The sequence below is a fragment of the Antechinus flavipes genome, chromosome 4 (genome assembly GCF_016432865.1).
Source record: "Antechinus flavipes isolate AdamAnt ecotype Samford, QLD, Australia chromosome 4, AdamAnt_v2, whole genome shotgun sequence".
In the NCBI taxonomy this organism is placed as follows: Eukaryota; Metazoa; Chordata; class Mammalia; order Dasyuromorphia; family Dasyuridae; genus Antechinus; species Antechinus flavipes.
In genome coordinates, this window is record NC_067401.1 from 7248762 (window position 1) to 7262217 (window position 13456).

The window sequence follows — 13456 nt, forward strand, 5'->3', positions numbered from 1 at the left end:
AGACAAAGAGTTCCATAATTTGGTGAATATGGATGACAAGAAATATACCATTTATTCATTTGGAATTAATGATCATTTCACTCAATTTGAGATTATGGTAGAGGGTTCAAAGAGTGACCAACAGCACACTCTTTCTCACTGTCATACTATTCACCTACTCTATCATTGTCCAAAAATTTAATTCTTCTTAAATTCCCTTTAAAATGGTGCAAAGAACTATTGGTGAGAAGCATTTATGGTTCCAACTACATAGGATGACTCAATTTCACTCCATCCCATTCAAACAGGTCCTGGGAAGTGTTCTAATGGTAAGAACCAATGATTTCATGGCTATCATTAGTCAGCAGTGGTGTCCCCAAGAAGCCTTCTGAGCCCCATTACCATAAGCAATCTATTAGTATTTGAAGCAAGGTAGAAACCATGCCCGAGTCTCAATCTAATTTCTCTCCAAATTTGTCTTTGCCATCCTAGATATTTTGCTAAACATCAGAGAAATGGTCCAAGGTAGAATAGAAACTCCTCAAGGGAAGGATTTTGTTTTTGTCTAGCTCCCCAGGATTTAGCTCAGAGTAAGCATTTAGACTAACTAGCCTCAGATGCATTATTCAGCCCTGGAGTAGCTGTACGGTCTGGCAAATTTAATCTCAGGTGTAAAAAGATATCAGGTGTAAATGTAGTTGGGATCAGCTGTCCAAAATGCAGGAAATTGTCTCAGCCAGTTCAGTTCTCACTGAGGTTCATACCAGCAAAAGTTGCAAATGCCCAAGGAGATAATTTGGACCAGATTTAAGATCAAACAGACCAAGTATGCATATCAACTCATCATGTTGTCAGGACACATCCAGCCAACTCAATTTCTTCATCTATATAATGAGGGAACTGGAGTAGATGGTTTCTGGTCCCTTCTTGCCTTAAACTTACAATTCTATGACCTCTCTAGGCTTCCATTTCTTCATTTGCATAATGAGGGAGTTGGTCTGGGTGACCTGTGAGGATATTTAAATCTCTGATACCATAAATTCCTGTCTGCTTAATGAACCAAGTACATTGGGTTTTTTGGTAACATGGTAAAATAACTCAGAAGGGCAATGACACTTTTCAATTTGGAGGGTCACCAAAGCCAATATGATCTCAGAATTTATTTTTTTTCTATTTTTAAAGTTAAATTTTAAAATATTCTGGTGAAAAAGAGACATGGTATGAGCAAAAACCTAATAAAGTACTAGAGTCATATGCAGTCTGAAATGGAACTGAGCTACAAGAAGCTCCCCCAAATTCAGTATTAGAATTTAAACCCTCTGAGGGCAGTAATGATCTCAGTGTTGTCTTTGTAAATTTGTACCATGTTTGGCCCATGGTGAGCACTTAGTAAATCGTTTTTAATTCATTTTTAATTTACTTATCTTTTCCTTCAAGAACACCTGTAGAAATGCCAAGGCATGCTGGTATAGTATCTCCAACATCCAATTAAAAAAAAGAAGAAGAAGAAGAAGTCAACCCCAGGGAATCTCCATCCCTCCTAAGGGTCACAACAAGGTAGGGAAAAGTATTGACCTACTACCTCCCAGTTTGTTCTACACTGGAGTGAGAAGATAGAGAGGTGGGATGAAGAAAATTGAACATTACCTGTTGGGGCAAGTGGAACTTCTTCCACACCACCACTAACATACGTGGTTAGGGGCTGAATCAATTGCTGTGGCAAGGCTGGTAGGGAATTGAAATCATCCATAAGATAGACCAGGCTGGGATTAAATGCAATCTGCTCGAGCTCTGCCTTGTTAGCCTGGCTAGCACCCACACAAAAGGTCAGGACTCCAGCTCGGGCTAAAGCATTGGAAGCTTGCAAGTAAGAATCCCCCGACTGCCCAGCAGCAAGCAGGAGGAGGAGCTGAGGGACGTTTTCATGAATCCGGCTCCCGCCGGCTTCGGTGAAATGATTGGAGCGCACAAATTCAAGCGCTGAGCCAATGTTCAGAGTGGACCCCCCTTTGAGTTGCAGCTGCCTCAGGCGAGCAAGCAAGTCTGCCTTGGATTGGTATGTGTCTAGGGAGAATTCAGTTTCAGGAGTGTCGCTAAATTGAACTAAACCAACCCGGATATTGTCATAGCCCACATCAAGGCTGTTCACTAAGTTCATTACAAAGTCGCGCACATAAGGGAAGTTGGCGTTTCCCACGTTGAATGATCCATCCAAAAGAAAGATGATATCCCTTTTGTTTACAGGAACTGCAGTGAAGCACAGAAAACAAAGTGATTTACTCAGAGACAGATAACACACTATGGGAGACTGGACCATGTGTGCATCCCGCGCAGACACACGGGGAGACAACATGGGAACATCAAGACCAAGAGAAACACACGATGAGGCTAAGCGTGCCCGGGGAATCAAATATGGCAGATGGCTCTGCATATTTCTTTTCGACTACTGCTACTGGTGAAGCATGTTGCTGGTCAAGGGGAAGAAACTGAGTGGAGCTCACAGAACACGGGAGTGAACGATCCCAAGGTGAGGTGGCTAGCGTCAGAAATCATCACGAGACAGGTGAAAGCCCTCCCCAGTGACCCGAGAACAAATCCACACACCAGATGCCCTTGTTCTTGTCACAGTTTGGTCCTATTCAGGAAGGTGACTAAAATAGGTTGGAGCTGTTCCTTTAATGCCTGACTGGGGCCATCCATCTGTGCCTTTTTTTGTTTTTCGTGAAAAAGATCTGGGGGTTATTAGTAGATTACAAGCTCGTGATGAGCCTGTGGTAGATTATGGCAGATAAAGAAGGCTCATGCAATCTTAGGCTGTTTTGAGGGCTGTAGTGTCCAGGATTAGAGAAGTAGTGACCCTACTTTGAGCCTATTGGTTTAGGAAGGGTGCTGATAAGTTGAAAGGTAACTAGAATGGGAGAAAGACTAAGGACTGTTATGTAAGGATTGGCTAAAGGATTTGGAGAAAACAATTTGAAGGCCTTTCCTAAAGCAAAGGGATCAACCTGATCTGTGCATCAGATGAAAAACTGAGGGTTTATAGTGTCAATGGGAACTTTCTTTGCCATTGAAATGACAAGTCTAATCTTAATTCCTGTCACAGATCTGCTTTATTTTGGGTTTTTTTTTCTCTTGGCAAATTGTCTTTAAATGAGACAAGGAGATGAAAGGTTTTGCCAGACCAACAGAGGCAAGAATTGGTGATAATGGTATGTAAATAATGGTGATAAATACAAAAAGTGACATTCTCTCTCATCAACTACTGTAGGATGCCCATGGCAAGGGGCAAGGGTGAAGTAAAAGGGAAACAACAGTCCATGTTTTGTCCCCTTTCATCCCTATGTTCTAATGGAGAAATGTCATTATTCTTTGCTGATTTCTTTATTCCTTGAAAATCACAGAGCTACATTTTAGTTTGGTTTTGTGACATATGAAATATGTACTCGAGGCAATATTCAAATGGAATGTGTAAAAAGGCTTGCATGTTAATAGAGTTACATTTTTTAAAATACTGCTTCTAATACATGACTGAGGTCATAAATAGATTTAGGACTGGGAAGGACCTTAGAAGCCTTGAAGTCCAACCTCCTCCTTTAGATCATTTTACAATCCAAGAGGTTGTGACTTGCCCAAGATCACATAGACAGGAAGTACTGGGAAGGGATTCCAATTCAGCTGTTCTTCAAGTTCCATTCACTATACTATCCTGCTTCTCAATGTAGGGAAAGTGATCATGGGTACTTCAGAATTTACTCTGTTAAGCAAATAAATGTTTAACAAATTTCAGGATATTGATGCTATATGTCACATCACTCTTGACCATTCACCTCGTCTGCCATCACTGCGACCTTAGCAGCTAATTAACCCTTTCGTTCAACTTTGAGAATCAAAGAAATGTAAAATGTAAAAAAGTGGAATATATTCCAAAAAAAGTTTCAATAACTTTGGCATGGGATGGTTGTAAGTTTGAAACACAGAAAGACAACTAAGCCTTAAGATGGTGGGGCATCTAGGGACACCAAGTGATCTTAAGGCTTGACATGCAGTCATGCAAGAAAGAAGGAGGAGACAGTGACTTGGAGAAGCTGATTAGGGTGAGAGGTGGTAGTTCCGTGATATTCATCTTCATTAAGGACGGCTGGGTGGATCGAATCCATTCAGGTTACGTGTTCCCAGAGCAAGGTTCGCAGGAAATCATTCATAAACTCAAAATTGAACTTTCCCATTCTATCCTTGTTGAGCTCTCATTTTATTTAGGGAATTTGAAGAGGATGGAGTTCAATCCTCAGGCACTCCTCCTTCCTACCCAGAAGCCCTTTTAAAATATAGCCATTACGACTGATTTTTAACCATCCAAGAGTTACACTTCTCAACCCCAAATAAAAAGGGACCTCAAGATTAATCGCCATCTCTTGTTATTATTTTTTTAAGCAGTAGTCTGTTCTGTATTCTATTTAGCGACACAGGCCAAATTCTTTTTTGTCTCCAAGATCTCACTTTAAAACTACTACTCTACTAATGGTATGAAACATACCTTGGGTGGTTCCAGAAAGAGTTCTTAATGGTGCCAGCAAACTAGGGAGAATGGCTTGCAGAGTCCCAGTTCGGAATTCTGGAGGGACGAACACCAAGGAGGAATCAAAGGCAACTTCTTCCAGCTCTGTTCGGTCTGCCATTGGGCTTCCAATGGAAAAGGCCATGATACCACTTCTCTTCAGCTCCTGGGCCGGCTGGCTGATGTCATCTAAGGACTTACCTCCCGTGATCAACACAAGGAGTTTGGGGACTCCTTCTGCAGCCCGATAACCAACAGAACTATTGAAGAAGTTGTTCCTGATGTGGTCAAGTGCAGCACCCGTGTAGAGCACTGAGCCATTAAGGGGCCTCAACTTCCGAACAGCACTGAGGACATCCCTTCTAGTTTGGAAGTCCTTAAAATAAAACTCTGGCTTAACAGTGTGTGCGTATTGGGCCACAGCCACTTGAATCAGATCCGGTCCAATTTCCAGCCTCTGGATGATTTTGAAAATGAAGTCACGAATGGCATTGAAGTTGGCTGGTCCCCGTATAGTTGTGCCATCTAACAGGAAGACTATATCTCTCTTGTTGACTTCAATGACTGCAGGCAGTAATATTATATAGTAAGTGGACAGACTCAAAAACCCACATTCAACTTGATTCTCTAAAAACCTACAAAGATAGTGAAGACGCTACAATATTTCTTTGACTGATTTAATACTAAGAGATTTCCAGTTGAGAGTTCTCTGGGATATATATGCTTTTGGGATATATAACCACATCCATTCCTAAAGAATCATAATTGGTAACAGTTAGATCAGCTAAGTAAAAGCAAATTAGGCTTGACCAACTGCCTGTTTGAGGATCTCACCACCAAAATTCAAAGAGCTTTTTTTTGCTCCCCAAATATATCCCTTGATATAGAATCCTGAGAACAGGAATCACTAGAAACTCAAAAGAAAAACATGGAATTAATCTACCCAGCTGTGCCCCTGTGATTGACACAGGGCCACAAGAGCCCCTACATCAAGCAGAATTAAGGTAGAGTTAAAGCTATTCTTTATAAAGGCTTTTTGCAGCTTCACTTTTCAGAAAATAAAATATGATTTTAAGTCACTTTGAGAAATAAACAAAAATGCAAGATAACTATTATAAGGAAAATTGATACAAAAGCCAAATCAATAAGACCACAGAAGTCTCTATCAAAGTATTTTCTATTGTGGAAACCAAAATCACAGACTACAAAGTGGAAAGAATAAAAACAGAAAGTAAAAGACATTATAACCAGGATTAACAATTCTTCCTTTTTCCTTTTTGGAGAAATAACAACAGCAGACCATCTGTAGAACCACATCACAACATCAAAAGGAATAGAAAAACTCAATGCATCTTAGAGGTCCAGTTAAATTTTCCAGGAACCAAATGCATATAAAAAAATATTGGATGGAGAGCAAAAGAAGCAAAATAGAAGTGATATCCTCATGTATATTACAAGCCATCTTGACTGAAAAAAAGTACCAGAGGAGCAGTGTGGAATCAGTCACAACCCTGATATTGATGCATGGCATCGTAATGATGGGGGATTTAAATGTTCTGAACAACTGGTAGAGTTCCAACTGTTCCAAATAAGGAAAAGCTAATTATGCCTTGACTTATCATAATAATGATTTCATCCTCCAACAAGTGAAAGGACAAACAAAGATAATTTCATTTTGCTTCTGATTCTTGCTAATAAAGAAAAACCAGTTGCTGGGAGTGGGAGTTGAAAATAATAAGAAGCTTTGCAGAAGTCATTATTCCATTCTAAGATTTGTAAGAGAGGAGTCAATAGCCTGCTATGCACCCTAGGATTGTGGAAAACATATTTCAAAGGGTTTAGTGGGGGAAAAAAGTCAAATCCTATGGGCTAAAATCCTAAGGGAAATGCTATTCCAGGAAGGATAAGATCTCAAGAATAAAATTCCAAAGATATCAAGAGGATGATGTAGATGCATAGGTAATTTAAAAACTAAAAAGAATTAAACAAAATATACAGAACATGGAAATAAAAAGGAACAACAGAACACAAAAATAAAGACATCATGATGTTTTGAGAATAGTGTCAAATGGGCTAAAATTCAGAATGAACTGTGGCTAGAAAGTAAGTATCAGGACAACAAAAAGATATTTTCTTGGTTTTAAGGGTCTTCCCTGTTGTCTTTAGCTCTGATAGAAAAACAGGAGAATAACAGAAAGGACAGCACTACTCTTGGGGATGGATGAAAAGGGAGGCAAGGCAGAAATGCTCAAGTTTAACTTTGCATCTCTTTTCTCTGATAGGGAGAATTGGACTAAAAAGAACAGAATAAAACTGGCTAATGAATAGTAAATGCTGAGGATAAGGGAGGAGAAAGAAAGTGAGTTCAAAAAGACAGGTCTTGATCTGTTGGCCCATGTAGGCAGAAGTAGGGACAATAAGTTGAAGTTGCAAAGAGACATACCTGGACTGAAAAAAAAAATTTAACATAAGAGATTTGGGGGAAAGGAAATAGCAAGAATCATAGAGCCATAAGGCACTTCAGACACCATCTAATCCAACCCTTTCACTCTACAGATGAGAAAAACAGAGCTCCTGTAACTTTGAGTGATTTGTCCAAGGTGACATAGGAAAAAAACCCAAAGGTAGATTATAAACACAAATCCTTAGACTTCAGGACCTGTGCCTCTCCAACAGGAGAATGGATCTGGGAGAAGAGAAGGAAGATGGGATCACAAACTCAAGGTAACTCAAAGCTGAAGAGATTCATAGATTTAGACCTGGAAAGCACCTTAGAGGCCATCTAGTATAATGATTTCATTTTCTAGATGAGGAAACTAAGTCAAAGAGGATCTACTCAAGGTCACAGAAGCAGTAAGTGGTAGAAGCAGGATTTGAACCAGATTCTCTGATTGTTATGCTTTTCTAGGTCATTGAGTCCAATTCTTCAAAGACTAAGAATATAAATGAAAAAAAAAGAAAGTTTCTGGATAAAAATGCAAGAGACTGTGTGCCTTAACATTGAAGACCGCAAAAGTGTTTGACACACACACTCATACTTACATATACACACACACGCACTCATGCACACCTATGTGTGCACATATACACATACACTGCACACATGTGTACCCACTCATATGTGCACAGATGCATGCACACATGCACGTATGAACACACACATAAAAATTAGGAATACTCATATGAGACAGCATAGCTTCTTTCCTACTTGAAATTCAAAAGAAAAACTCCTAGGGAACTGTACTTCTATTTGAAAACCATATTGGTTGTGATCCATTTGGCTACATGCCTTGCCCAGCTGTGAGTCAGCAGGCCCTGTAACTTCCTGTTAGCAACTCCAGGAGTCATTTTCAAACATCAGCATGGAGGGCTCATGCCGAACATCAAAGGCCAACTGGTCCAACTCTGCCCACGATATGGCTCCCCTCCACCACCACAAATTCAGTCTCTGCTTGAAGACCTCTTAAAGTGGATATTTCACATAGGGACAGCTCTAGTGATTAGGAAGTTTCCCCTACCCCAAACTTCAACCCAACTCTACCACTTCCCCCAAGGCTCTTTATTCTGCCCACTGGGCCATAAGGAAATAGATTAGCCCATTCCTCAAAGAGAGTCCTTCAAATGCTTGCAGACAGCTCCCATGGCCCCTCCTGACTTGACTTCTTCAGATTAAAACATCCCCAACCCCATTGACATTGATTCTCATTCGACATCATCTCACGGTCCTTGGTCATCCTCCTCTGGACACTCCCCAAACCCCTAAATGTTGTCTGGTCAGAGCAGATGGGTTAATGGGATCATTGTCATTCACATCCCATGGAAAGTCTAGTGAAGACCCAGGGATCTGATCCCAGGTTCTCTGAATTCAATCCTAATGCTCTTTATTTAATATCTCTGGTTTTTCATTAGGAATTATCATTAGGAATCAATTATCATGTTGGATTACTCTGCAGTGTCTTCCTCAGGGCCTACAATGGTATGAGGAGTCATTTGTCATAACAAGAAAGGTCCCAGGATTCAGGACTTGAGAAGTTTCTTGGTCTAATTTGAGCTGCCTTTCTTCCTCTTGACTAATCGTCATGGCATCTATTCACTGAAATTTCTCATTACTATTCATGGGACTGCCCAAAGTTGATTTCTCCTCAACTCAGTCATATCTTTCAGTATTACTTATGTATTGTTCTAGATCTTGTCATGGAAACAGTTTTCAGAAATATCTCAAATTTATTATATTCAGCACAAGCTGGCTGAAGTCCTTCCCTCAGTGCCAGGGATCATTGCTAAGAATATTTTATATTGATAAAATATTTTACATTATAATGTAATTTTTAATTAAGCAAAGAAATCATGAGAAACATAAACACAATAAAATTTAACACGTACTCATTGATATCAATTACTCATTTTCTCTACTTTCTAATAAAAATATAACCTGGAGAAGCAAAGATTTATTGTCTCTTCCATTTAGAAAGTGAACTCTTTGAAAAAAGGGACTAACTCAATTTTTCTAGTTGTCTCCCTTGTGATTAGCACGCTACATGGCCCATATTAAGTGCTTAATAGGTACTTGTTCATTCATTCAAAAGTGGAAAGAACTACCTGGGAAGATGAGTTCCCCATCGCTGGAGGTCTTCAAAATGAGATTGCATGGTGATTTAGAATCCTATTAAGACAGGATTCTAATTTGGGTAAGGATTGGATAAATCGTCTCTAGGTCTTTTTCTGCTAACATTCCAATTTCTCTCTTGGAAGGAAAGTCTGTGTGCCCTGCAAAGACTTTGTCTCTCCAGTAAAACCAGTATTTTCTGGACAGGTTATTTAAGATGTTTTGGGTTATTTCCTTTTACTCTGCAAAATCTACTTTCATAGATAATGCAAACATAAACTCCTGCCTAATCCATTTATATAATTTTCCAATTAGGAAAACATTGATGCCCATCATAAGTGCAGCAAGTGAGGGACTATTTGAAAAAATGATTTAATCTGCAACATTTAAATTAATAATTATAAAATATGAAAATAAAGTTGATCATTCCCATTTTGCAACAATGCCATAATATCTAGAGGATATAATCTTATTTTTCCTTTAATTTCAATTTATAATACAAAGGAATAGTCTCTTTGTGCTACAAGAAATCTTGAGACCATCTTGTTCAGTCACTCACTTTTCAGGTGGGAACACTGAAGTAGACCACAGCACCATAACAAAATGGTAGGAAGTCCACACTGGCCAAAAAATCAAGAGAGAGCCCTACAAGTAAGGCTAGGCAATGATGCCTCCCAAAAGTTTTGATGCTAAAAAAATTGTTTTTGTCTTTCAAAGCCCTGTTTTAAAAGAATTTGGGACTTCTTACCTTACAAAGGCACTCAGATGTCAAAAATCCCACAGTGACATGAGCCACTTAATGTAATTCATCTATCCTCCACTTTGACAAACAACTAATTCTTTACAGTCAGGCCCAATCTTTAGGTAGATTTCAGTTTCAAGGATGAATATTTTCAAGGTTTCTTATCATTTTTTCTACTTTCACTAATTATGCTTGGTAGAACTAGTCTAGAAAGGTGTCTTGATAATCATTCATATCCAAAAAGCCAACCAGTAACAAATAAAGTTTTTTTGATCTGAAGCTATATAATATCACACTGAACTCCAAAAATTCTAGATATCATCCCATGACACTGAGAGACTATGTTGACTTACAACTTTTCCATGGAGGAATCTGCTCTATTACTGGCTTTACTTCCAACTTAGAGATAACCCACAAAATCCATTCATTCAGTGATGTCCAGAGAGGTATACATACCTTGGGTGACAATCGTTGGGGGCTGCAACACAATTGTTCTTTGGGCCACTCCAACAATGTAGGGCAGTAAGTATTCTCGTAAGTCGCCAAGGCTACGAAATTCCGGGGTGGTAAACACGAAATTTTCATCGGTAGCAATGTTCTGGAGCTCTGCCCTGTCGGCACCCTGAGCCCCAAGGCCAAATGAAAATATGCTAGCTTGCTTCAAGGCTATCACCCCGTCTCTAATATCATCACTAGACTGTGATCCACTGATGAGCACTAACACCTGTGGGACCCCTTCCTCCACTCTGCTGCCTCCTCCCTGGGTGAAGTGGTTCTCCACCACAAAGTCCAGGGCAGCCCCCACATTCGTCTCCTCACCACCAATGATCCTAAGAGCCTTCACCGCATCCAGAATATCAGCTTTTGTGGAGTAGCTGTTCAAATAGAAGGCAGTTCTGGGCTCATTGCTATACTGCACTACCCCAACTTGGATCTGCCGAGCTCCAATGGAAAGTCTCTCAAGGAAATTTACAAGGAAATCTCGAATGGCTGCAAAATGGACACTTCCAGTCTTGTCTGATCCATCAATAAGGAAAATAAGGTCAGCAGATTCTTGTGCTTTAAAAGAGAGAAATGCAAAATGTGAAAGCGTTAAAAATGAGTGATTCCATGCAGTCACACAGCATTCTGACATGTTTCTTTGGAAACCAATAAGAAACACGGATATGGAAAAAACACACCACACGTTGAATGAGAAATGTGCAAATCTCCTTTCGTTCTGCATTCTAGTTGGATAAGAGGCACCTGGTCAAACTCTGTTTTAGTAAGACTTTCATTTCTGACCTTATTTTGGTCAGAAAATCCCATAGTTAGTAGTGCTAAATATTTCTGGAGACTTCTGCTATGTATTTTTAGAAGTTAGTTTGAAATGGAATCTGCATAGTGTTAACCAATAAAGAGCACATCCCTGCTACATGGTAGGCATTTAATAAATGCTCATCAGTTGGTTGGTAGAAAGGGAAAGCAACCAAAATAAAAATATGGCGTATGGTCCAAGAATGTATTAAGGGAAAAAACAATAGGACAGTCCTGCAACTTTTCCATTTTCAATCATGAAGACTGATTGCAGCCCAAGTTTTTGACTGTGAGATGATGCTCCCTGATTTGCAGATTCATCAGCTTTTACCCAGGGTATCATATAGTAGATATCTTTGGCATGTTATGCTTTGTCCTTACTGGGAAAGTTAATTTAATTTTTTAAATGATAAACTGCATCAAATTCACTTTTGTGGATATGATAGGAGAGAAACTAAATCAGTGAAGTGAAGACCAAATATCTTAAGATTTAGGATTCAGCTTAATTTGGCTTGTTGACTGCCATGATGGGTCTTCAAATTCAACCCAATTGCAAGTCTTGGCTTTCTTAGAAGTTTTAACACAATTCTTGCCTCTATCCAGTCATGTAATGCAGAACAATGTTAAACAGGGTGATATGAAACCAGTCATGACATAATTATCCAACCTTATTCGTTTTTAGGGACAACCCTAATTTGATCATATGGTGAGGTGATACGCCTATAATAAAACCTTATATCGTAGTTAGCAATTGCTGACTAATTATGGGAATGGAGAAATCACTACCAAAATATCGACTCTTCTAAGAAGAATGTACAAGTAGCTTCCATTCCATTGTTAGAAATGGGAGTCACTGGAAATAATCAAAGTTAGAATAGCTCTGTTGAAATCTACAAAATATGATGAACTTATTCAAAGATTCTCCAGAAAGAATCATGGTTACATTAATATGGAATTTCTAGATTAAGTAGAAAGTCAACTTATTTATTTTAACTGCCTAATCAGACCATAAAGGGATACTAATCACACACACACAAATACACACACACATATACACATACTGTATACAGACACACATAAACACATCATATAGAATTTTTATGTAATTTCAGGAATATTGCTTCACATTTTTAAAAATATGGAAAATAAATAAGGGTTCTTTCTCATTATATTTAAATATGGAGATACTAATGGTAAATCAATCCCTTCTAATTTTAAAATCTTACTATTTGCTTGACAATCATAGGATGGTCTTATGAAAACTCCTTCTGGAAGTTGGGGACTAAATGCTCTAAAATCTTCTTTTCTTTGCCCTGATATATACACAATATGTGTTCGTTCATTATGGCTACAGACTGGAACTTGAACTACTATCTATTTGGGCCTAGAACTATGAGTCAACAGGGCAGGATGGATAGAGAATTGACCTTAGAATCACTAAGATCCAGGTTCAAGTTCTGCCAGACTTACTAACTATATGAGCACGGGCAAATACTTAATCTTGAACTGTCCTCAATCAAGTCTATAAGACTATAAATTCCCAATCTTCATTGGTGATGGGAATATCCATACCAAGAGATCCCTTTAATGATAATACCACAGGTCTCAACCAATAACCATTTACAAAAATATCCTCCAATTTTTTAAATAACTTAAAATGACATTAGTCCAATTCAGATCTTTAGCCCTGTTAGCAAATCCATTCATTGGGATGCAGATAGTAGTCCTATTGCTAAAGGTAGTAAAAAAAAAAAACTTAAGCTTTCCTGAAAGTTATCCCTCTGAAAAAAGGAATTTTAGTATCTTGTAGAGACAAGACCCATTGGAATTGTAGCTACAAGATCTGAGACCCAAGCTTAAGCAAACAAGTGAATACATTACACAAAGGAAGGGTTAGGATAACTCATCTTTCAGAGAAAGTCTACTAAAAATGATTAAAATATAGGTTGATGTGCAGTATATAGGTAAATCACATAAATCTTGTATAGCTACAAATCTCTTTATAAGCAAATGTATTTTTTGTAATTTCTCAATAAATCTCAACAAAGCCTGATTTATGAAGACACAGGTCAATGTTACCATGTTAAGAGCTTTCAAGTGTTCACCATGAAGCTTTAGGATTTCGAGATCTGGGGACAGAAGACCTATCTTAAACCCTTGCTCTGCTGCTTCTTCCAAGGTTGACCATGGACAGGTCCTTGCATCTCTTAATCCATTTCATCTGTACCAGAAGAATGACTTAGATGTTCTCCAAGGTTCAATCTTCCATCTCTCAATC

The 13456-nt window shown here is 38.8% G+C and overlaps 1 protein-coding gene across 1 annotated transcript in view; it reads right to left on the reverse strand.

Annotated features, from left to right (window-relative positions):
* Window positions 1-13456, reverse strand: part of COL6A3 (collagen type VI alpha 3 chain) — an 86267-nt gene that overhangs the window by 51355 nt on the left and 21456 nt on the right. The window contains 3 exon segments of the mRNA XM_051999189.1: window positions 1627-2226; window positions 4514-5098; window positions 10339-10941. Of these exon segments, the coding sequence (XP_051855149.1) occupies window positions 1627-2226; window positions 4514-5098; window positions 10339-10941 (1788 nt within the window).